Source organism: Petromyzon marinus, chromosome 4, assembly GCF_048934315.1.
Source record: "Petromyzon marinus isolate PM22_M1 ecotype Great Lakes invasive population chromosome 4, UKy_Petmar_22M1.pri1.0, whole genome shotgun sequence".
NCBI classification, from domain to species: Eukaryota; Metazoa; Chordata; class Hyperoartia; order Petromyzontiformes; family Petromyzontidae; genus Petromyzon; species Petromyzon marinus.
This window is the reverse complement of record NC_133670.1, coordinates 12,458,829-12,485,208: the sequence shown is the minus strand read 5'-3', so window position 1 is coordinate 12,485,208 and position 26,380 is coordinate 12,458,829. Positions and strand designations below refer to the sequence as shown.

At 45.0% G+C, this 26,380-nt stretch overlaps 1 protein-coding gene across 1 annotated transcript in view; it reads left to right on the top strand.

Annotated features, from left to right (window-relative positions):
* Nucleotides 1-26,380, top strand: part of LOC116938701 (contactin-associated protein-like 2) — a 170,774-nt gene that overhangs the window by 70,992 nt on the left and 73,402 nt on the right. The window contains exons 4-7 of the mRNA XM_076056866.1: nt 5,239-5,386; nt 17,390-17,593; nt 19,211-19,395; nt 22,353-22,496. Coding sequence (XP_075912981.1) covers nt 5,239-5,386; nt 17,390-17,593; nt 19,211-19,395; nt 22,353-22,496 — 681 coding nt within the window. The remainder of the gene's footprint in view (nt 1-5,238; nt 5,387-17,389; nt 17,594-19,210; nt 19,396-22,352; nt 22,497-26,380) is intronic.

Here is a 26,380-nt window from a genome sequence, read left to right as displayed (position 1 = left end):
TAGACCAGAAGACGCCAAAAGGCGTACAGCACAAAGACAATGCCACTGTCAGAGTAATGAGAGCTCAGAGATAAGCAGCTACATTATGGGACCTCCTTTGCCAGTACAGTCTGCTTGAATTCAACAAATTCTGCTGAAAAGATGCACTACCAGCAAGTCGTGCGGACGTCGGGCTGTATAAAAAATATACTGTTATTTTTTTTCCTGGAGAGACAGACATTGGACCGGCAGCATATTCTATGATTATTTATCGCGTTACTTATATTCTCCACAATGACACGAACGCCGCTTTCATCCTCTCAATTTAGTTCCTTATCGGGTGCAAGCTCGTGTCAGTCTTAACTCACCTCCGCGCATGGTGAGCCGAGTGAGGAGGATGGGTTGCATGCCCCCGGTAATGGTCGACAAATTATGTGCCCCCATTGGACATGGTGGTCAATTAAGTGGCGATGTCAAATTTACTCGCGCATTAGGTAGCTCCATTTGAAACAGCATCTAACCGCACTCATCATTCCGGGTTCACACCTGCGCGCGCAGGCACGCATGCAACGTAGAGTCACGCATGCAACGCGCAGGCACGCATGCAACGTAGAGTCACGCATGCAACGCAGAGTCACGCATGAAACGCAGTCACACATGCAACGTAGAGTCATGCATGCAACGCGCAGTCACGCATGCAACGCAGAGTCACGCATGAAACGCAGTCACGCATGCAACGTAGAGTCATGCATGCAACGCGCAGTCACGCATGCAACGTAGAGTCACGCATGCAACGTAGAGTCACGCATGCAACGCAGAGTCACGCATGAAACGCAGTCACACATGCAACGTAGAGTCATGCATGCAACGCGCAGTCACGCATGCAACGTAGAGTCACGCATGCAACGTAGAGTCACGCATGCAACGTAGAGTCATGCATGCAACGCGCAGTCACGCATGCAACGCACAGGCACGCATGCAACGTAGAGTCACGCATGCAACGCGCAGTCACACATGCAACGTAGAGTCACGCATGCAACGCACAGGCACGCATGCAACGCAGAGTCACGCATGCAACACGCAGTCACGCATGCAACGTAGAGTCACGCATGCAACGCGCAGTCACGCGCAAGACATTTACGCTTGGCCTCGGATGCCTATTCACGGACGGACGCCACAGTGCCAGGACACCGCCGCTCACGCACAACCTCTCTCATCTCTTGGCATTTGAAACTCAACTTCCCCTTCGCCACTCGTTACGAGATTTTATTTTTTTCGCAATCAGTAACTACTCTTTGACGTTGAGTTCATTTTTCATGGGCAACCGTATGGTTAGTCGTGCCGCACTCTGTACCTTATGTATGCAAGCACGCGCCCCGGTATTGCACCAATGAGTTCAAACACAATAGCAGTACGTGCATACAATCTTGAGGCTCAACAATTGTTTGTTCATTTGTAGAGATTCTCACTCGAGACGGCCCATATTGAGTTGGCTGTCACGCTCCGTGTGTAATAGGCCACCCGTTCTTTATGGCTTCACTTACTCCATCTATACAGTAAATCTTGTCCCTGGTTTGCCTTTCCGCCCTTGTACGCTACGCTGCCATCTGTAAATCCACATGGTACCCTGGCACGCACTCTCTCGCATGCTCTCGATCTCCAAATTGATGGAATCGGTGCGTGGTGATTTGTAGAATTCCCGCATTGTGCCATCGCAAATGCCAGTGGGTAGGCGAGAGTGTGTAACAGCGTAGATTTCGCTCGTTTCTACCAGGATGCGGGGGAAGCGCATCTTGCCTCGCTATTTATAGCCCCGCGTCTGCCTTCCCGCTCTTCCATTCCTCCACCGCCGAATCAAGCGGTGTCTGTCTTCAGGGCCCCTCCTTGCGTTAATGGAGTTGCCTTAGGGGGGGGGGGGGAATGCGATTTCTGATGGCTTCTCATGCACCTCGCAGAAATTGTCCTTATTTATGGTCGCACTGCAACCCTCCATCCATCTCCATTTTGTAATCTCTATATTGTTGTTCGCTCTTCTTGTAGCTTGCGATTAACGCCCGTGGTTATAACTGTGTGCATCGCCTGTGCAGGGCTGGTAACAGATTTCTTTGCAAATGGTGTGTTTCTAACGGGCACATTTAACGCGTGCCCATTAAAGGCTTAGGACTGGGATACACTGAATTTGTGTTATGAATAATAATTATATTCAGATTGTATCTACATTTTTTTAGTAGTCTCGGTGAGTCGTCACATTAAAACGTGTTTCTTTTTGGGTGATTCGTTACCTTTTACTTTCTCTCTCTGATCTTAATAACTATCACTTTCCAAAACAATATCTTTCTCCTGTATGTTTGTGTATACCATCGACATTCCTCGTTTAGAACAACACAACGTTCACTGATGACTGGGCTAAAGTATGATTTCGAAACACTGAATAAAAAAACATGTAATATTTTAATAAAAAGTGTTTTCGATTAGCTCGTGAATGATTAACCTTGTGAGAGGATGACATCCAATTTAATGGCAGATACAAGCCAAGTTCACGTGAAACATATCTTCTTTTCCCCGTGTTAATTGGGATTAAAATGCATGACCTTTCATTTTAAAATTAAACACCCAAGTGGGACGTTCCGAGACAGAGTGAAAATGTAAACAATTAACATTCAATGTATTTCCTTGTTTTTATTACTGCAGAGGATTTTTGCTGCACTGCGATTTAGAAACATGCATTTAGATTATTTTGATTATTTTTCTGCTATACACATCCACACGATAAGCCACTTTGTTGAACTATCATTTGTGGCCAGGTCGCTTCTGAAAAATAAGTTAATATCTCAGTGTGCTTCACCTGGTAAGATAAATAATAGTTTAGTTTTATTGGTAGCTTTTTTTAATGTGATTTATTTACATTTCCTATACTTTGCACCCGTGTCGTGGTTTTGTATTGTTTGTTGTTGCAACGTTCTGACCTACCCCTACTGGACCTCTGTAAAAACGAGCTTTATAGCTAATCGGATTCCTCCAGTTTAAACACATTCTGATTAAAGAATGCATCGCAAATCCATCCGGACGAAGGAGCTCGTGTTTAACTCACGAATATGTGGGATGCTTGGTTGCGTAAAGCCCAGGGGGTAGCTGATTAGCAAACCTCTAGCCTCCCAGGGGTGTCCGCACAGATGTTTGACAAACGACTCGATTTCATAAACATGTCAATTCCCGACGCCCTAGCCCGGGAAATGCTGCCCATTTTCCACCACGGGTTAACGAGTCACAGTACGCAGCTGCTGGCGTTATATGTAGATGCTAAGGACCTTCGCCTCTGTTTATCCCTTTCACTGACAGCATATGGCTACACTATGGGATCATTTGTAGGAGGTAGATAAGCTTGTACATGGCGTCCTAAACAAGCTATTAATCACCGAAATTAATACACATGCACCGGATAAGTGAGTTATGTACCCCCCACCCCGAGCCTCCTTTAAAATAAAAAAGTAGCTTATTACGATGCCTCAGGATCACACATGCAAGGAGGTAGAATATATCGTGTGGTCGCATCCGTTTTGTCATTCTGGCTTCATCTGATTGCTCTCTCCTGCCTCTGGGCATTTCCCTAAGTGCAATAAATCCGGAGGAATATTTAACCCTTTCAGCGTCAATTTCTGTAGCACTGAGATCAATTTATTTAATGCTGTGGCTGTGATAATCCATTGACACAACCAGTTATTTTGTGGTGAATGCACTTCAGATGCATGAAGTGCAATAATTTAAAGTACCCCCCCCCCCTCCCTGTAATGTTCTGACATACATCTGAAGATCACGGATACCTGCATACAGCTTTAACATACAGTTCTCAGTAGCTTCCTACAAAACTCTTATTGCCAATTATACGGCGACTCGCTCTTTTAAATTTACCTTTCAAGGGAGGTCTCTTTCTAGTGAGTGGTGAAGTCTATGGGAGCGCTGCTGGATTGACGTAGTGGTGAGAATACGGGCTCAGGATTGGCAGATTGAGAGGGTAGAGTGTGCGATTGAAGAGAAGGCATGGGCCTTGCCACTGAGAATTGTCTTTTAGAAGAGTCGATTTCTGCCTACTTCATTGTGCCCATGTGACTTTTTGGCAAGACGGAGACTGTTTGGGATCACTACTCTGTTTATGTAAATGTTTCAAAATACGAGAAGCTGTCATGTGGCTGTCCGGTGAGGGTTGACGGGGAGCCACAAGGCAACGTGACCTCCATGTCCATGCCCACGATGCGCTGCAGGCGCCGGTTTAAAGCGATGGGGAGCAGTCTGATGGCGTGAGACTCCCCACAACTCTTACGCGAGAGTGTGTGTGATGGCCCGATCGGTAACCCACCATGATTGGATCCGATTCCCCACGGTATTGCACAACTTGGGTCACAGATCTACAGATGTATGCTGTCCTGTAAAAAGTTAAAGAATTAATATAGTACATTTACAAATACGTAAATGGACGGAAAATTCTGTAATTATACAGTCCAATCCAGAAATAGCTATATCAACTAAAATAATAGTGATAAATTATTGAAAAAAAAACAGCAATTTATTTCAAAGCCTATGCATGTCTCCCGCCAATCTCAATTCGTATGTTAAAAAGCTTAACACTCTTCTCTGTAAGATATCAACTTCACCATAAGCATTCGGTAGTTGATAAGAGAGTATGAGTGTCATTAGATTTCAGTGAGGTATCTCTACATGCATCACCCCGTATGTGTTTTTTTAATGTTCAGAGGCTACAATTTCAGTTTGAGCAAGAGTAATTGATTTCGCCATCATCTCTACAATGGGAAATGTCATACGGGAGGTCACGAAAATAAAAATAGATTCCCATGGGATATTTCTACATCCAGTGTGAAACTGTAATTTCAACAACGCGTATATGATAATCAACAACAACAGTCGTAATAATAATAATAATGATGAACTCCACTAAAGTCATGTACTCACAAGTGATTATCTCTAACAAGGCAAACACAATGTTGATTTGAAGCTTTCGTGACTGCAGGAATCCACACTCTTTGGTTCTTTCGGTGAAGTCGAAAGAACCAAAGAGTAAGGAAAACACACTGCCAGCATTTTAAAACAATTTTTGCCCTGGCGCGCCAGTCCGTTTCGCGTCATACCCACTCTGTGCGTGGAGTGACGGCCATTCTATGCCACGCCTGTATCTTGCCGTACCTTTCTGTGGCGTGCTATGCACCGTGTTTTCGCGTCCTGCTGCACCGTGCTCTGTGTCTGCAGGCATTCGGTGGCAATGAGAACTCGGACGGCCGGGTCCGGCACGAGCTGCCGCGGCCGCTGGTCACCCGGTTCCTGCGATTCGCGCCGCTCGATCCGGGAACCCCGGCGCGCATCGGGCTACGCGTGGCCGTCTACGGCTGCCCATACAGTGAGTGCCTTTCACTGCAATTAATAAATGGGTGCTGTCAATACGTATGCACCCACATACTGAGAGTGGCTGTCCCCATTGTGTTCACTACGATAATCTATCATTGGTCCCGCAGTTCTCCGCCGTTATAATTAATAAGGTCGTTAAAGTTCGTCGTGACAGCTGTGGCACCGGTGGTGATGGTAGCAATAAGCCCTGTGTGCTATAAGCATTGCTATAATTACTTATTAATGCAATAGCGATCCTTTGCAATCCGACACGGCTAAAGTGTGTGGTCACAGACACTCTTGGATATTAATTTTGCAGTAACGACGTCAAACAGCCACAGAATACACAGACCATTTTATTCTACCAAATTGGAGCAAGGCTTGAATGTTGTTCTCGTTTCTGTACTGCATTCATTCATTATAATATCCCGCTCCTAGTTTGTGTATGTATACAGTTTTTACCCGTACATTAAAAAAAAACACTTATTGCCGCTGCTCCAACATCAACCAAGGTGTTTATTTTTTATAATTGCTGTTGATTAAAAGTGAATTCCAGCAGGACCTAACCATGACATAATTGCTCGAAGTGTTTTATGAGGTTGCAAATAAGCCCAGAGCAAGGAGACGTGTGAATTAATTCTCTTGCAGCACATCACCACAATGGCACTGTTTTGGGCAGCACACAAAGTACAAAAGGAGGTGTGCAAAGGTATCTCTCATCTTGGGACATCTGCCAAATGTTACAAATGAACATCCCCTGGGGTTTGGAATTTTCACGTGGGACCTTGCAGGCATTCCCTCTTTTTGTGCTATACAATTAAAAGATGGAAATTTCCAAAAATGCGTTAATCCTGTGCTGGAATCCTCGTGACCTGAGTTTGATTTCCAGCCACGGACAACAAAAGTAGTTGGATATATGAACTACTCGATGCCGGTTTTGTGAACATCACCACTTGAGGGACAAATGTGTCCGGGCATGGTGCCGGCCGCCGATACCCCCATGCAGTGATCTTAGCGACTGCACAGAGGCATGCTAATGGGATTTGCCCCAAAAGCTCATACAGTTTAACGGTGTATCTTTGTCTTTTTATGTTTGCGTGCATGTGCGTGTTTTGTCCCTGCGCTATATACCGTTGCTGCTCTCCAATGTTTGGAAAAAATCTATCGGCTGAGAAGTGATCATTCAATTCTAGGGTTTTTTTTAACCACTTGAATTGCTTAGATTTGTAACAGATTCCCATGCCGTGCAGGGACAGCACTCGAGAGACCCCAACGCGTAGGCACGTTGGAGTGCTGCAATCCGTGTGAGCGCGAATATGCTGTTCTTCTGCTACGCTGCCCTGCACGGCCTCTTAGAAGCTCACCATTGAGTGCCGCTCTTGTGTAAATGATTTGTGCGACATTGCATTGCCTTCCCTAGAAATGAAAGGCTTAGAGTTAAAACACTGTGTGTGTTTTTCTAATATTGCAGTTTGGATGATCTTAAAAAATTTTTTTACCTTTTTTGTCAGTATCAAAGTATGAAAAAATAATATGTTTTGCCCTTTCTGGTAAAAGGTTTCTCTTGCAAAATGTTTCCATTTGGTATTTGAACATCTTAACACCTGTTGTATTGCCAGAAAGGGTAAAACCTATTCTTATTTTTTCATACATGGATGATCTTAGTTTTAAGTGTCACTCAGTGCTGTAGAAATCACGGATATATATATACTTTTTGAGATGTGATGTGCAGGTTATTACACCGATTGAGACGTGCAATCGCTGAGTGCCTCAAGTAATGTTACATCTTGTGCACCGAATGGAAAGTGCTCCTGCAGGAATCCTCCACTAGAAATGGAAATCTGGCTGCGCTCAGGAGAACGGAAAATTGTGTTACTCGCTCCATTTATTTCCTGGCTGCCCACGTGGCCGATTCGTATGACAGCTCTGGTCCCAACACTGGCAGGTCATCCAGCGAAGTAGTGCGATGACGATGTAAGACGAGACTTGCTACGCCACAAAGCATCATTCACGGGCACACGGGGGGCTGTGACTTTTGTGCACACGCTGTCTTGCCTTTGGAGGTGCTAATTAACGCCGCAGGTATTATCATGGCTAGTGATGGATTTCACTGGACTATAATCCATTAGATTACTCTAATTGTTAGAATAGGTGATGATTATATGCATACGTTCGTATAGAATGCAAGTGCAGTTTACGTGTGTGTGTGTTATCTGCTCGTTTCTTCTCCATGTGCTTGTAATAGACGTTGCTGCTATGATGGTAAAGAAAAATCTGAAGGCCGTGTAGTTTATACAAAAAAATAATACATCTTGAGAGTGCAATATGTTTCACATTTAAATGGCTGTTGCGGTAAGATTAAGTTCGACTTAGCTTATTGCATTTGCAGCTCAAGTTCTACTTTATGTGTGGAGGAATGGATGCGGTTCAACCCAGTGGCACACATGCACGTGCGCACACACACACACACACGTTACACTACTGGTGGCATGGAAAGCTCGGTGTGGATTATGTTTTGAAGTAGGCGGCACATAAATCAAGTCGCAATGCTTTGATCCACCAGCGCATTGTTAAGAATGTTACTTTCCGCAGATGCCCATGTCTCATTCTCTGTCGAGACGTCCACACCTTGATAAGTGATGCTGTTGTCGCGAGAAGCTCGCCAAAGGCGTGACAGCCGCACAAGAGTGGTGTCCTCACCGTCACATTAATAACCGCGTGAGATACCCGGACGCCTTATCGTCCCTGCCCCGGCGCTGCACGTACATCGATGCGATCGAGTGTGCTGCCTGTGAGAGTGTGCGTCCTGTGAGAGTGTGCGTCCTGTGAGAGTGTGCGTCCTGTGAGAACACCTGAGCAGCGTTAGTTTGAGAATCACAACCAGAGTCAAGGAGTTGTCTGCTGCGCGGTTATTACAGCTTTCCTTCTAGAAAATCAATAGCTCACCTGGATCCTCGTGTATGTGTGTTGTTTGGGGCACCACGGTGGTGAGATGTTACCTTCCTCGCCTGGTATGCAGAAGGTCATTGGTTTGATCCCGGCCCTGATGCCTGCTGTATATTTGGAGTTTGCATGTCTCTCTCCACTTTGTTGAGCTATGATTTGTGGCCAGGTCACTTCTGACAAAGAGCTATACAGCTCAGTAGCCTTTACCTGGTAAAATAAAAATAGTTTAAGAGTTGGTACTTTGTGTGAAATGGTGTCGAGAAGGTAGATTTTTTTGGTTAATACTTTTTTTGGGGGTATTTGTATTCTTGACTTCGTTCATTGTATGCCGTGGCTGCGCATGTGGAAAGCTTGCGACTTCGTGCGTGATAAAAATGACACCCGATTAATTGAGGCTGATGCACTCCATTACGTCTGTTAATCTATTACAGAGCCCTTACGATTCTATTAGATTTGTCTAGGTGTCTATTTTTAGTGTGATTTAAGTCCAATAAAATTTATAATGTAATCATACTTTATTATCCGCAACATTTTCGCTGAGTATGTCGATTTTTTGTGTTACAGGGCGGGTCCTTCGTAGAATAGTTGACCAGCTCTGTGAATTTGTTGCACCTGGAAGAAAACCGAATGAAACCGAAAATGACTCGCGATTGAGAGCCTAAATCGCAGTCCGTACAGATATATGAGCAACCTACTTGCCACGCTGCCTCCTACGTTGCCCTCGGTTTGGTGTTCCGAACGGATTGTGTGGTCCGGAACGGGACGATCGACCTCTTTCAACCGCACCGATCTCCTGTTTGATCGAATGTCTCACGGAAGTCTCTATCGGTTTTAAACGCAACACAACCCTCGTGGGTAAAGGTTGAGCTCTCCGCACTTAGCGAAGGTGCTTTTTGTTTATTGCATGATGTATGTTTGTGCCGCGGCCCGGAATTGTTGTGCCTGCGTGCATTGCACTCAATCAGTGTAATGAATCTTGCAGTGCAGGGGGGCAGACGAGAGCAAGCTGTGTAAATAGCCCTGCCTGGTCTTTTTTATTTTAAAAAAGGGAACGATTTCAATGGACCTTTAAGAGCCAGACAGCTCTCTTAATATAACCAAGCTTTTTCTTATATAAATTTTTAGGGATAACCTAATATACTTCGTGAACAGTTTTTGTTCAAAGATTAATGCTGGTTTTGTCGTGAGAGTGAATGTGCATGTGCATGGGGTCTCAGGCACTGGGGTGAGTGATTTACAGAGATGAGGGCTGCTGACCCTGTAGGTCAAACAGAAAATTCCGTTTGCACCGAAAGCAGTTAACCCAGAAGCCTCATAAAGTATGAACCTATTTTCCTAGCTCTGAATCAGCCACTCAGGAGAGCCTCCGAGCTGCTGACAATAGTTTTATTTATTCCAGAAAAAAAACCCAGCTGCCCGTGTATTTCCTACCGCAATATCGTAGATTTGATTTGCGTGTGCGGGAGCTCAGAAAATATCAAGGATCATTAGTAGGTTAATGTTGTATGATGGGAAATAAATTTAGCTCACTGCATTTATGCAAAATTAAGCTTTTCATATTAACTAGGACTAATTTGAGAATGTAACATATATCATCTCTATACCTGAAAACGCATTCATTTAAAAAGGAGCAACAGCATATGTTGATGCATATTTGCGCGTGTGTGTGCATGCGAGTGCATGCGTTCTTGCTCATGTGTCGACGTGCGTGATTGCGTGCATGTGTGGATGCCTGCGTGTGTGCGTATGCATGCATTCTTTGTATGTGTGTGTGCATACGTACCCTCCGTGTGTGTGCGTGTGATATTATATTGAGGTGATGATGGCATTTAATGAAAGCACTCGCTCTTGCAAGAAACAGAGCAGATTTATGCGGCTCCTCTGGAATGGTGACAAACACTATAGAGTCACCCTTGCTAAAGAATGATGCTTCGGTTTTGGCTAGAAAAATGTGGACATCATTAGGAGACTGATGCCCTATATATAGGCTTGTGACTCATTTGATGGCTGGCATAAATAACTGTTCATAACTCGTGCCAATGCTTTGGAGGGTATTCAGAACACAGCGCCCTATGCGCACATGTGAGAGTGAAGGGTAACTGAGATCACCCCTGGTTATCGTGCTGTAAGGGGTGTCATTAATTTGTTTTATAATGAAAGGTCATCAGAGAAAGGTGCATGGCGTGTCATTTACCCCGCCTGCCCTTTGGCGTTTGCAGAGGTGGCAGATGGAATAATATGTATGGCTCGAGGTGACACGGGGCCATGCACTGCTCATCCTATAACTCATCGCCTGCGTGTGACCTTTCTGCCTGAGGCGAGGGTACTGCCACATTGATGGAAGCCAAAAGTTCATCTATAAAACGCTGCCATGCCGCACCTTTGGCCAGCGCCAATGTTTCTGGCGGGACAATTTAGCGCATCGGGAGACGTGGGCTGTACACGGAGAGTTATAGGTTACCCTCTTTGCCGTAACCGCAAAATTCCAAACCTGGTGGCCATAAATTCAAGGCATCAGCAGCCTCGGGTGAGATTTTTTTTGTAAAGTGCCCTCTACGCTGATGAATGGTAAGGCTCCAAAGTCAAAATTCCCATGCAAAGAGCACTTAGGAATAATTTTATTCAAACGCATTTCAGATGCAGTGTGATTTAGCAGCAATCGTCATTTATTTACCTTATCCGTACATGTGTAAAGTCAACAATTAAGCCACATGTGAATTATGGAATCGTTTATTCGCAACATGTTTTTTTTTTAAAATAAACGGCGTCACTTTGACAGCACTCGCTGACACAAACCTTTGACAGCACTCGCTGACACAAACCTTTGACAGCACTCGCTGACACAAACCTTTGACAGCACTCGCTGACACAAACCTTTGACAGCACTCGCTGACACTTGCCCACGGTGGCTGCTCTTCTTTTTACGCCAAGTGAAGATGCAACAAAGTGAGCAGATTAGAGGCTGCTTCTCAGAAACTCCCCGATGGGCAGTGGCATCTGCTCCTTCTGTTCTCCTGTCGATGAAAACCTGCTCGCTGTGCGTGAATTATAAGGCGTTGAGGCGCCAGGGAGTGATTGCTAAAGTGTGCAGAGGCTGCACGATACTAACTCTGTCGCATTCATCGCTAAGTTTTGGACATTCCTTTCTGTATAGTAACGTGCATATCTCCGCATGCAGCTTCTTGTTCCAAAAACAATGGCAAATCATGAAAAGAGAGTGGATTCGTTGAACCCGAATGAATGGGGGAACGCTGTAGAACAAAGATATCGATTTTTTTGATCCATTCGACTTGGGGGAATAAAAATTAGAAAATACAAATTACAATAAATCCCGTTCATTGTACCTCTTAGTCTCGCAATGTTAAGCCTCTAAGTGGATGGGCACTTTACTTTGTACAGTGGTCCCTCGTTTATCGCGGGGGATACGTTCTAAAAATAACCCGCAATAGACAAAATCCGGGAAGTAATCAGCTTTATTTTTTGCTGTCGTCCTTATGTTATTTTCCTCCTTCTTTATGTAACGAACCGAAGATTCATTTATTCCATAATGGCGCCCTACAGCCGCGTAACTTCTACCTTCCTTTAGCATGTCCAGAAGTCCAACTTTTTCTGCGATGGTTAGCATCTACCTCTGCCTTTTGGGTGCGACCGCAGGTGCCTTTTTCCTTGCAGTTCGTTTCATCGACATTATGGGGTTTTTCGGGTAGAAAACTTGCAAACATACAGCACTTCAGAGTCACACTGCTAGCGATTGAACATTTATGTAAATCTGGCTAGCCGAACGCATTCTGTACTCCCTTAGCTAATCAGGACGCAGAACACATGTGCGGTTCTCCCTTAGCCAATCAGGACGCAGAACACATGTGCGGTTCTCCCTTAGCCAATCAGGACGCCGAACACAATGCGCGTTCATACTGTACGCAGGAAAAAAAAGCATGCAAAATTACACTAAAAAAAAAATTCGCCAAACAGCGAGGCCGCGAAAGGTCAGCCGCGTTATAGTGAGGGACAACTGTATATAAACCACAGTGTGCTACAGAAGTTGGTCTGCATTAGGGCTGAGCTTTCCCGCTCTGGGAAAGGCTTCTTCTTCGTTTTCAGTAAATGCTTTAAAAAACTGCGTATGTCCAGTACCTCCTTTTTGGGCATGAAATTCGTGGCTTTAGTTAATGGCCAAAAGTACCCATAAAGAGGAATAAGGTTTCTGTGCTTCCGCTCTGCACTTCCTCCACGGAACATTGTAAATTTAGCAAATCGCACGTAACTGTTTTATGCATTCAAGTACATCAGTGTTCACATTAACCAATTCCCTAGCTGTGGCCTGGCAGGAAGACGTAATCGTTATTTTTTCAACCTATCAAATTTAATTCAGCTTCCGTCTCACCATCTCCATGAGAATGATTAAAATCCAGGGGTGTGTGCATTTCACTTCCCTTCTGTGCCCCTACCTCCAACGCAGACTGAACATGGATTCTTGCCTTCCTTCCCACGAGCCCCTCCCACATTTTTTTTTCATTCCTTCCCTTCGTGTTCCTCCCTTCTTTCCTCTGTTTACTTGCTACCCCACCGCTTCTTGTGGTGGTGCGGCGTGACGGATGGGTCCCTCGCGGCTGGAAGTTATCACTAATTTTGTCCATTCCTCACCGCATGGCACCCGTGCATGCTCTCGCCAGCGTCGTTATCGTCCCATCGCCATCGCGCACTTCGCACGCGCTGCTTTGCAGTCTGCGCAGGCTGCCGCCGTTTCCTCCCGACATCCGCTCTTCACTTCGTATTCTGTTTCAGCTAAGAGCTAAAACCGTCACACAGCGTGCACTCCTGCCTCGCCGTTTTAGGCTACCTCCAAGTTTTTTTCTTCCCTGACTCGTTGAAAGTGCTCTAAATTGACGTGAAATGTTGGGCATTCGTGCCGGAGCGCCAGAAATGAAAATTAAGGCAGATGGTACCGAACGCAAATACGGTAATGATGCTTGGAGAATTCACGTGAGTGGCAGAGATCATTTTTAGCGATGCCTCAGTCTCTCCCCCGAGCGGGGGAACACCACTCGTGAGGTCTCCTGTGTGCGGCATTCGCAGGGCAAGGCTGTTTACTATGGGTTACCGATGGCGGTTGCTATTGCTGGAGAGAAACAGGTTTTCAACGTATGTAGCCTCAAGCCGAAAGAAGTGCGTGTCTCCTTGCTCAAAAGGGGGCATCAAGCAGCTGTTCATTGCTCTGGGTGTAAGGATACACAGATCGAGCGATTAACATTGATCCTCAAGCTCACAATAATGCGTCAAATCATGCGCGTGACAAACGGTGGCTTGTTGTGATTCCCACGCGTGGCACGCAATGGATTCACCCGACCCCTGGAGCCACTGGAGACCTTTACATTAATCACAACTGAAGAAAAAAAAACCACTCATCTTGAATCAAATCGCAATCCTGAATCTATTGAATCACGAGGGCTGCGTTCCGATTCATCACAATTGGTGCCCCCCCCCGAGGCAGTTGTGTAGACAATCCACACTCCTCTGGCAAGGACGGGAAATCTCTTTCAACAGTTGTCACCAACAGTTGTCACCAACTGTTGAATTTCTCGACGAAACACCCCGCGCCCCCCCCCCCAGCTCGCTCATTTCAAGTTTGTCAGTTTTCAGGGGTGGGGGGTGGGGAAATTCTCAGGGCTTGTTTAAAGGAGGCAGGCGTCATCGGTGCGTCAAACGAGCGTGAAGTGTGCGCGGCCGTGTGAATGTGGGGCTCGCGCCTGTCCCGTGAGAAGCAAGGTGCCGTTAGCTCTGAGTAGCAATGATTTTTGCAACAACAAAAATTGTTGCCTGCTTTCCTTTAATCACGGTACAGGAACTGCTATTCTATATATAGCCCCCCCCCCCCCCCCCCCCCCCACTGCTACATTTCACTTAATAAGCTAACGGTGAAATTTCTTAACCCGTGACTTCCTGTGTCACTGGATTGCTTCGAGGAGGACGGGATGGGAGTTGTGTGGGAGATGTCGCGAAAGTTTGCACAACTGGCCACTCATTTCTCTCGCTGCTGTCAAGCAGCGCGCCGTCCCTGCGCGTTAATGCACACCCGAAAGCGGCGCCGGATAATTATCGGCGACACATTGTTCACTGTGAAGGGCTGTGCCGGTGATGAGTTGGTAAATCAGTGAACGATGGAAGGTAACTTGGTGCCCAGTGTCGTTGCTGGCAGCGGCTGTGTTCGGATTCTATGGCTGGGTGAAGATGTTAAGGGAAAGGTTGTGGTAAAAGTGGTAAGGGTGCAAAAACAGTTACTGCAGGTGAATCGAGTACCGGTAATGTCCTCCAGACAGACTGTATTTGAATTCAAGGGATTCAATTCGAGGTATGGGAATGGAGAAGACATCTTCTTTGGTTCTTTCGGTAAAGTCACGTAGAATGATAATAAAATAATAAATTGATAAAATAAAATAACACAATAATATTCTCACGACGTTTCGGCCACAACACAAGCGGCCTTCATCAGGTGAAGGGGGGCGAGACTGTCTGGTAGGACAGCGCTGGAGTGAAAAGTCTGTCCTACCAGACAGTCTCGCCCCCCTTCACCTGATGAAGGCCGCTTGTGTTGTGGCCGAAACGTCGTGATAATATTATTGTGTTATTTTATTTTATCAATTTATTATTTTATTATCATTCTACGTGACTTTACCGAAAGAACCAAAGAAGATGAATCATTGCAGTCACGAAAGCTTTAAATCGAAATGGAGAAGACAGTTTAAACAATGCCGTGTCGATCATGGATATGTCTTTCACCACGCGAGTCCTTGCGGGTTGGTGTAGGTGGGTTTGTGGGGAGGCTGTATTTTGTACTGTGCTTCACACGTGCTTCTCTATACAGTCCTCATTTAACGCAGTAGATGCGTTCCTGAAAAGTGTGGCGTTAAACAAAAAAAAATGTATTTAGCGGAAACAAAAATGTCCGCGTAAATGTAACGATGAAGTTTGGTGAGACACAATGTAAACATAGACATATATAGTCTTAACAGACCGCTGGGTTAAGTGCTGTTAGTAAGCACCTATGAAGGCCGGCACGGCACACCACGCCCGGCCGCCTTTGTCTCTTTGGTGGCGATTATTACACACCGCACCAGGTACTATATGTGAGGCTGAGTCGACCTAGAGGAGACCCAGGACCAGTTCAGATCGTCACTGGTTTTGGCCGTGAACAGGAAGCGAACTCGGGTTGCCGGGTTTGAAGCGCGTGGAGTGCTAACCGCTGCACCAATCGCTCCCCACACACAGAGTAAGATAGCGGCACTAATAGCTGAGCTTAATTCCGCCGCGTTACCCTATCACTCTGCTCAGCCACGCAGCTCAAGAAAGTAGTTCGCCGTCAAGCGCTCCGAGACTACGTTATAACGGTGCTTCTCACGCGTTGTGCGAGAAGTGTTCCCGAATGGAAGAGCCGCGTTGTAGCAAAAACGTGTTGTGCGAAACACCACGCGTTAAGCGAGGACTTATCGTACAAAGGAAACATAAAACAGTTGCTGAAAGTGATTCATAGGTCTAATTGCCGTAATTTGTTATGTCTTGAAACCATTTTTTTAACAATGGGACCTTTCCTTTTTCAACATTAGTTTTCAAGTAGTCATTAATGGCTTTGAGTCAAATGGTCATTAACTCCTGACCTTTGCAATACCGTTTTGTAAATGTGCGTGGAAGTTGGTATATGTTTTTCTATTCTCCTATCCAATGTCAATTAAACATTATTTCCATAAAAATGATGAAGGGATGCCCACACAGGAAGCATGCCATAGTAATCATGTTGCACACTGCAAATGCATGTGTAGCGGACAGTTATGAAATGTTGATAATGGGGGAAAGCTGAAATGGAAATTATATTGGGATGAACATTGTGTCAAGACCTCAATCAAGTTAAGTCGAAGTAAGGCTAACTCTTGATTGAAGCATCTCCACAATAATGAAATATTTGTTCAAGGTCAAGATCAGGTGCGTCTGGAGAATTGCCATTGGAGGTGTAACGTCTAAACATTAATACATGTTGGTTGCGTTAATTGCAGCACGCAAAGAAAGGCCAGGCATACAAGGAGTTAGTCAGAGTCCACACAGACAGGAATGCTTTTGCTGCATTGCCATCTTGTGGCTACCTCTCATCCCACTGGGGCAGGAGTGCGGCATCCGTGAGCCAGCAACACTGGCTCTATCACTCAGGCGGTGCCACTGACATAGCAACCGATTCGACAGAGGGGCTGCCAGCTTGGTTGGGGGTAAATTCATCCTATCATCCCTACAAGGCCAATAAAATGAGTAGTCAGCAGTGATTTGGCTTGCCTGTCATCCAGCACCGAAGAGGCAAGGATTGGTGGATCGCACAATTATTGTGATACTCCCTCGCCGTGGGCGTTGAGGTGTTATTCTCTGGCTTGCCAGGAGAATGCAGTTCAGCAAAAATGTGGACTCCGTGTTTTAGGTCTGTATGGGATAGACTGTGTCCCCGTCGCATGCGTTGGTTTATTATGAGTGCTCCAGTTTCCTCCTGCATGTAAACACTCAAATGGCTGATAACACCTTCGTATATGGAGGAACGTGGAGCTGGGGCAATTGTTGGCACCAGCTCACTGCGTGGCTGCCTTCCTACCTGTCTGTGGTTTCCTTGTGCCTCTGTGTCATTCTCTCTCTTCGAGAGCGAGCGAATGCTGTGCGTGATTCCAATCTGTGGGTAGGCAACAACGGTAATCATCTTTTTAGGGAGACCAGCCCCCACCAGTGGCCCAGGGCCTCACCAACAGATGTGGGCCGAGTAGCGACGACCAGAAGCAGCGCCACATCTTAACAAAATGAGCGTCGACGCATCGCCTCGGCAAGTCGCCCTGCAGCTGGTGACTGAAAACGTTGGCACGTTTTCACCAGCGGTTGAAATCAATTTGGTGAAGGTGCTCAACATTCAGCGGCACATAACCTGGGGGGCGGTGAGGGTTGTGGTGGGGGGGGGGGGGGGTTAGGAGATCTTTTCGACTCTTGGCTCGTGACACCGTGCCCCCCCTCTACCAACCCCCCCCCCCCCCACCCCTTCTCCTACCGGCAGCTTCAGACGTGGCACACTTGGACGGGCGCAGCGCCCTGGCGTACCGCTTTGCGCACAAGAGCATGCGCACGCTGAAGGACGCCGTGGCGCTGCGCTTCAAGACGGCCGCGGCGGACGGTGTGCTGCTGCACGGGGAGGGCCAGCAGGGAGACTTCCTCACGCTGGCGGTTCACCGCGCCCGCCTGCAGTTGCACCTCAACCTCGGTACGCGGCGAGGGCCCGTGGCCAGACGTGGCGCGTCGTTGTTGCCCGTTTCGGTCATCACAACGCCATGTAAGACGAAACATAGTTTCGCTGTAAGTCGTTCACGTTAACACCGCGAAAGCTGCTTTCATTACCCTACCACTTTTTAACAAATGCTTGAGCTCCACTGCGATAACACACCTACACGAACAACCTTACACCGATCATAACACTCAACACTATTACAGTTTCATGATGGAATGTTACGACTAATTATTACAATAACGGACGTCTTCTTAACCCTACCGCAGCTTCACTAACGATGGGGCGCAATGGAAGTCTCTTCCCTTTCTGGCTGTTTTGCTCTAATCCTCCTGCGCTGCTCAATGTCTAAACCTCTCTGCTCCGTGTCCTCCTTCACTGTTTCTACCCAGCGCATTTCTGCTCTTCCTTCACCCGCTTGTTACTTTCCTCTGCTGCGCATTCCCATTAAACAGTACCCTTTCTACGATATGTGTCCAAACCATCACAAACGTCCGGCTTCATTTTTTTCCCCAACATTATTTTTGCTCGGCCCGGTTGTTTTCTCCAGTCTAGATGCTCCCGGTGTCCCTCTTAACCGGCGTATTGCTGCAGTTAGTATCGTCCGCTCATCTTTTTTTCATCATGCTTTAACGCTCTGCTCCGTGTGACAGTATTGGGATGATTGTTGTCTCATATACTCACTTTTGTGTTGATGTCTTTAGCCTTCCTTATCTTGGGAGTTTACCGAATGCAGCAGCAGCAGGCAATCCAATCCTTATACTTACGTCTTCATCACAGCTACATTCTGTGGTATCATTCCTCCAAGATAACACAAACCATTCCGGTGCCTGCTTCAGTGTTCAGGCACCCACTGTGAGGTTTATCCGCATTTCTCTGGAAAGGTCTGGACCTACTGTGCGAACCTATACATTTGTCCAAATTTTCTTATTTTTCAGAGGAGGAAATTGATTTGCGTTTCCCATTGCATGAACAACATGAAACGCAGTGATGAATGCTTAAGAGAGCTGCTTCAGAGTTTTAAAAAAAAGCTGTTCTTGAGCAGCTCTATTTGCAAGCTGGCACCTCTGTGTAATGGTGTGGCTGTTAAAATGTCCTTCCATTAGACTCACAAGTTCATTGGGGTGTCATTGTGGCTGGGTGACTGAGGGTTAAGGCACTGAGCTTGGAGCACTGACATCCTTGGTTTGATTCTTGGTATCAGCCACCTCTGGTGAAACCGGGTTCTCAAGTGTAGCCTATCCGTGCTGTTAGCCTGGTCACCAATGACAGCACGTAAAACATCACACTTTATTGTGGGTTTTCACTGGGTTTTGTTAAATTCAAGAATTGAAAATATTCCTTTGACAGAATTGGAAGGAACATTTTTTTTTTATAGGAGGGCACGTGTGAATATGCACCCTCTCGTGTGTGGATACCAAGGTCACTGGAAGGGATCTCACAAGGACAGTAGCTTTGCGATATCAGCTTCTATTCTATAAGACGCCGGCGCTGCCCTGCGAGGGTTTCCAGAACGGATTCTCAGTTTGACCACACGATAGCAATGGCACGCAGACGAAGCCGCTCGGTGACCCAGCGCACATTGCCCACCTCCAGGCAGCAGGCAGCAGCGTGCGCCCACGGGACACACGAGCGTGACAGTGGGCACGCTGCTCGACGACCAGCACTGGCACAGCGTGAGCCTCCATCGCCACGGCCGCCACGTCAACCTCACGCTCGACGGGCACACACGCCACCTCCGCACCAACGGCGACTTTGACTACCTGGACCTAGACTACCAGGTGGGCCCAACGCGGAGCCTGGCGCCCAAGCAGGGCTCAACTTGAACTTGACGGTTGGGGGTCACCTTGAACTTGATACACTGGCGGCCACCTTGAATGTGACTACCTACGAATTTGAGGCTACCTTGATCTTCGCAACCAGCTAGAGACTGCATTCGGGCCACCTTGAAACAGACATTATTGTACTCAGTGGAGAGACAATTTGTTTAGATTTCTTTGAACAGACTTTAAAAATAAGTTAACACATGAACGGAAAACTTTTGTGAGTGAGTCCTACTATTTTTTTGAGCTATAATTTGTGTCGTTTATGTTTTATTGTGACTTAAATTACTTAAATTGTACCACGTTTCCCATTTACAGTAGTCGGAACTTTTTATGCCTCGCGGTTTCAAAGAGTGAAATTCTGTTAAAATTTGTTTACACGTTTTCTTATCTGCGTATATATTTAATTGCTCTTTTTTATTTTGTTCACATATATTTTTTTCATAAATTCCTTCTTCAGTTTTTTACTCCTTGAACATTGTGGAAAGCTGTGGTAGTTCAATCGCCAAGACATCATCACTTAAAATTCAGTCATAAATCGAAATTAAAATTATATCCTTGATTGACCGAGCATGCGTCAGTGCTAATTTCTTAGCACTGGTCTTGAAAACTTTGTAAATGTGACAAAATCCTATGGTGGGGACCAGTCAGACATAGATGGACACATGGATATTCAGATTGTCCATATATTTTCCCACAATTATATTATTACAACTAACATTTGAACATGCAAAACATGATTTACCTTTACAAACTATACTTATTTTCTACGCATTTAGAGTAAAATCCAGATTCTGTCCTGTTAAAAGGATTTTTTTTTTTAATCTCCAATGGGCTGCCACCTTATTCCTCAATTTGTCCGTGCACAGTTTTAATTTACAAGACATCAGATCCTCCCCCTACTTTGTAACATTTATACAGCCACTACAGCTTGTTGAGTCAACAGGGAGCTTTGTGTTTCTTTATAGATAAAGGGAGCATGCAGAAATGGCGATAAGTGAAGCAGCTGCACGCAAGCCGATATTTGATATGCGGCGAAATATGATTAAGGGCAGTGGGGAGCAGGCCACAGGTCTAGCAGAGCCTATGGTTCAAGAAGAAACTGTGCTCCCTTACAGTTGCTATCAGCAGCACACACCAGGCATGTAGGCTTAAAATTCTATGGATGCACTTCTCTGCGGATTTGATGATTACAAGCCATTGGCTAAATCCCATCAGCTGAGTTTGAAAAATGGTAATTATTTCCTGACTGCCATTCTGATGTACATTCCTGATTGCAAGTATTCAAAGGAAGTTTCAATTAAACAGAATTTGTACTATAATACATTTGGAATACATCAATACAATGTACAAAATCTCAATGGAAAATAGTTGAGTATTTATTACAAGGGACCTTTGCAAGTTGTATATTTGATAATTATTATGCGAAAGTTAGTTGTATCATGCATTGCTGCATAGGATTGCTCCGATGGTGCAAACTTAAACTTTGGTCTTTTTAAAAATATGTTGACCTGTGCGTGAGTGTATATGGGTACGCTTTTTCTGGAATGCATTAAAACACAAATAGTTTCATTGATTCATGCATTTTTACGCGTTATTTTAAGTTAAACTGTGTGTTCAAAAAATGTATGATTATTCTCCTAAAATAAAAATGTTGTGTGGAGGAGTAAGCAGTAAAAGATGAAATTAAACAAATCACTGGCAGAGCTGGGCACAGAATGTTAGTCTCTACAAGGCCCTTTGCTTGCCAGCAGATTTTTTTCTTGACATATTAACGGCTTGCCTTCCCCTCCTTTGATGCCAACTACGTTTGATTTGCCACTTGGATGCTTGGCCATTTGGCAACCTTTGCAGGTAAGGCAGCCAAGATCATACGGCCGTCTGCCGTGCTGGCGTTTTGTGAGCGCCAGTTGCGTGTTGACAGTCGACAGCAGTGGGGGCCATTTAATTGAGAAGCGTTCCTTTTTGCTGAACGATGCTAATAGCTTGTGCTGTACGCAGCGGGATGCAGAACCTGTGACCGCAAATCTTTTGTCTGCCTGGGCATCACCGATGCACAAATTGGCATTCAAAGACAATGAAAAAAGGGGAGGAGTAATACAAAGCAATAATGCATACAGATTGTCAACACGCATCTGAGTGACACGTGTTATCCTGCATGCCGCTCCCCTGCCATGGTTTGTTGGACTAAAGGGCACCCATGATTTAATTGCAACCTGAGAAATGCCACATCCAACGACCAAACATCAATCCCATCGTGAGCAATTAGCCCTAATGAAGCCCATCTTGGAAGGTGCCAGCTCACAAGAAATAAAAGAAGCAACGTGCTGTTTATCAACGTGTAGTCTTTATATTGGCCATCTGCCCCAGCAAACCACAAAGGTTTTATAAAAATGTCCAAACGGGCTTGGCACAGGCCAATCCTCATCAGCAGCATTGTGCGTAATCCAGAGGCATGGAGGGGCGAGGTGTGTGCGCAGCTATATCGCTGTATGCGTTTGAGTGCATGCTGAAATTATTGCTTGGTTTGACCCGTCTCTGGCTTAACATGCCCCATGGGATCTGGAGGTCTATTTCAGAATAAAAAAACACACGAGGTTACGTTTTTGACGCACGACTCCGGTGCCTTTCTTGTAACCTTTATTGACCGTCCTGGAATTAGGTGTACAAAGCAATTTAAAATCGAGTTTGCAGTCTATAACAATGTTTTATGTGTCCCATGCGGTTCGGTGGTCTATTATGTTTTTTTTTGTAATTACAAAAAAAAACATTTAAGAGATAATCTTCTATTTTGAAGTGAGACCCAGGTCTTTGCTGCTGCACTCCCTACTGGAGCTTGACACCCATGGCTGTATGGAAACATCCACAGGATGACTTAACCAAAACGTGATTGATATTTTTCTATTCCCCCACAGTTGAGCTTTGGAGGGCTGTCCACTCCCGGGAAGGGCAGAAGCAGCTTTAAGCGGAACTTCCAGGGTTGTCTGGAAAACGTCAGCTACAACGGTGTCAACCTCATAGATCTGGCCAAGCGGAGGAAGCCAGCCGTGTACATCACGGTACAAAGTTCACTGCGCCGACGCACATGTCACGCACGCACGCACCCACCCACGCATGCCGTTTCACCAAATATATTGGCATGTTACATTCAGCCATGTAACTGTGCTCTTCTCGTTTTCTCAGCATGAATGTTCAAGTACATGCCCCTGCTCATTATAATTGCTAATTCTCAGTTACGTTGTCCGAGACGGTGTGTGGTGTGGCCTCATCTAGTCTTAAACATCAACGCGTGCAAATTCTTTTTGGATTCAAATCTTTAAAATGTCCACGTAAACACACACATCCATAAATACCTCACCTTAATTAGTGACACCTATCGGTGATTTTAAAATCGAATTTGTTTGTGAAAGGAAACTATTTGCATACCAATGTGCCATAAGAGGACATGTTTTAATCAGTAAATATTAACTGCTATGTCCAACGGATCGGAAATATAGACGCTGACGAAGAATATGAAAACAAAAGCTGAAAAGTGCGCAAAGAAGCATGGGGAGGTGCCCACTTTGAATGATAATGAAGGGGGTCAAGAAGGAAGACTTTCGAGAGCATGCACAGAGGGGAGTACACGCCTGGGATGACGTCTACTCTGGAGATGGAGCAACGTGACCGATTTGTGTGTAGGAGTTCGATCGATTGTTCACCGCAAGGCCGTGAAGGAGGCCCTTCATCTCGCAGTGGATAGATCATGGCCGACGATAAACTTTGGAACAAAAGTGCTCGTTGCATTTGTCTCTGTGCGATGACCGGCGCACCGGATTCAGGTTTACACCCGTTCATGGACGGTGAACACGCAGAGGTGGCCTTGAATTCTAATGCACGTAACAACACGCATGATGAATTGACATCGTGCCTTTTTATATTAAAAGCTCCTCACTGATTATGCATAATGAATGGACAAAATCAGATTGCCGTCAAACTGTCCCACTCAAACCTCCTCTTTCGCGTGGCTGTCAGCAGGGCATCATGAACTCTCGAAGCGTAACTTCTCACCATGGCACTTGACTGATTTGATTTGCTCCAATTGTTTATTTACATCCGGCGAAATGGCCAGTCGCATTGCGAGGGTTTGAGGCGCATATTCCAGATGCTCGGTGATTGATTGCACTTTGATGTGCGCTGTGGGGTGCGTGGAAAGTGTCCTTAAAAAGTTTTAGTACACTTTGCAAGAGTGCAGGGGGAACTGTTTGCGAGATTGTCAGCAGTGTGTCATATTTTGTACAGTATTCCCTCGTTATTCCCGAACTTGCTATCAGCTATTTTGGCTATCCGCAAATCGCATCTGGAACTCGACACGACAAGAGAGAGCGTGATGCGAGAAAGTGATGAGCTCATCGTTACTGCATCCTTCTACCGCGCATCATCATCGTTATTGTAATTTACGGTGAGCTACTTTATAAATTATTATTTAATTAGAAATGTATGTTTAAAAAAACTTTGATTTCTTGTGCTATGGAAATGTGCATGTATTTAAGAACTTGTTTAAGTGTTTATTAAAGGAAATGTATTAAAAACATAGGTTTTCGTAGGCCAATATCGTAGTGCATGACATTTTCTATTCTCCAGTATCTCCAGAACGTATCCCTCGCAAATAACGAGAGAATATTGCACTGCACAGGCATCCCTCTGCAGGGCCCCCTGGTGGTAGCCGTTGGGCTCCTGATATTTAATTCATCACGGGCTCATTAATACTGCGGGGGAGTTCTTAGAGTCATTGTATTGAGCCCAAGATCTGAGTCGTACACATATATCGAAGCGGTGAGCGTGAGCTTTTATGCTTATTGTTCATGATAAACACTTGACGGTAAAATGTGTGTGAGATGTTGTTAGTCGCATGTTTATTTATTGATTTGCTTTACCAAAAAGAGCTTGAGAAACACTTGCTGTAGCACTGGAATATATGTGGTGAATAATTTTGTGTAAACAGTCGTGCCAGATTCTGACGCCAGTGTTCATGCGGTCTGGCTTAGAGCTGATCCCTAGGCATTGGTGCGATCTGGTGGCAACAAGACTGATGCTTATGAATAAAACAAACATGGGTCATTGAAATATTGTGTGGAGGTACTGCAAACAAGAGCAGCAATTTGTGCCAGTTGTGTATTCCACAGGGTTGCTATAATGGATGAGAGTGCCTGTTATATTAATGACCACTCATTACGGTTGATGAATTTGAGTAGCCTTTGGCTTGAATTCTGATCACTGGTTGACAAATGACTGCACGGTAACCCGACTCCAGATCTCTTTGAGGCACAAAGTACTGTTAGCAGTGGAGAAAGAGGCCCTTTCAGAAACATGTTTTGCATATCTTGTGGGCTGTGTGGGTGACTTTATTAGCTGGTGTGATGGATCTTGTAGCATTCAACTGTGATTGTCAGAATGTTTGTATTTTCACAGGTTGCGTTGGCTCGGTAACACTCCGTGACCCTTTTTCTCACTGAAGACCTTTTTTGCCTGCCAGAGTAAACATTTGTGTGCACGCGTGCACATGTTTCCAACCACTTGTCAATATCCTCGACTGAAGTTTGTAATGCATTATATTATTTTGTCACGAAACTATTATTTTACACTACCGTATTCAAGTGTATTGGTTGCACCATGTTTTTATTTTTTATTCTAATTTTGAGTTTTACATGGTCATATTTTGGCACGTTAGTAACGGTGGTTGACGCATTGCACCGAAAACCCGGTAATCTAAGATCAATTCCAAGCGAACGCGAGCGCCAAGTACGTTACTAAACTACAATGACCAGTGTGGTGTAGTATTGTCAAACGATTCCCTTGAGAAACCGCGTTCGGATGCCTTCATCCAGAAATGGATTGACAAAGGACGTGTGTATGTAAGTAAACTGAAAAAGAGCGAATGAGCTCAATGGTCTTTGCCCAATATAAATGGATTGACATCAGTAGGTTTCCACGGTAAAGATAATTATACAATATATGAATAGGTTATTGGTTATTGCACCTTTATTCAATTAAGTAGTCCGTAGAGCGAATGTACCAAGTCGTGTTCAATTATGAGTCCATTGTGATGGGGCCTGGAAACAACCGCCCATGTTTGTGTGAGTGTTTGCATATCTCTCTGAGACCTGGTTCTGTGATGACAATGTACTGTCATATTTTCCTGAATGAAAAATAACACAATTAAGTCCCTTCCCCCACAAAAAATATATAGAGTACAGTATTAATGATAAGATTAATTGTGCTCCATCTTCTTCCTAATGATACACATTGATTTAACAATCACTTACTATAAATAACACAATTAAGCAGTCTTATTATTTTCCAAAAAGTGCGATATTAATCCGAAGATTAATTATGCATTATCTGCAATCCTGGCAGAGCACATTTATCTTGCATTGCCATCCCCCCTTTTTTCTGAACATTGCTGTTTATATGATAGCAGGTCTGATGCCTCTGCTTAAAAAAAATCATTTCTTTGTTTGTACCAAGCTATGCATACCACACAGGAGTCTAGAATGCAATTCGAAGTATTGCCAGCCCAAAAATAGTCCACAAAAAATCCGTGTTAAGATTAAAGTGATCTTTTTTTTTAGGCATCGACAATTTCTGGAATTTGAATAGGCATTCCAACGAAGCTCTAAACGCATTGCTCTAACGTTCAAAAAGGCATATGTTTACGCATAATCTTGCTGCGCATGCCTATCTGACTTCATAAGCGGACAGCATATGGTAATTAAAATCAGCGGGAAATGCAGTATTTTGGCTTGAACCATTTCACAAAGAGAATTTGATTTTATGCTGATGCATTTAAATGAATATTTTTAGCACATGCTGCATTTATTTAAATGAATCGACGTCTTGTTTGAGACCTGTGTGCACATTAAACGGAAGCTGAAGATTTAATGCATGCTAATTGAAAGTATAA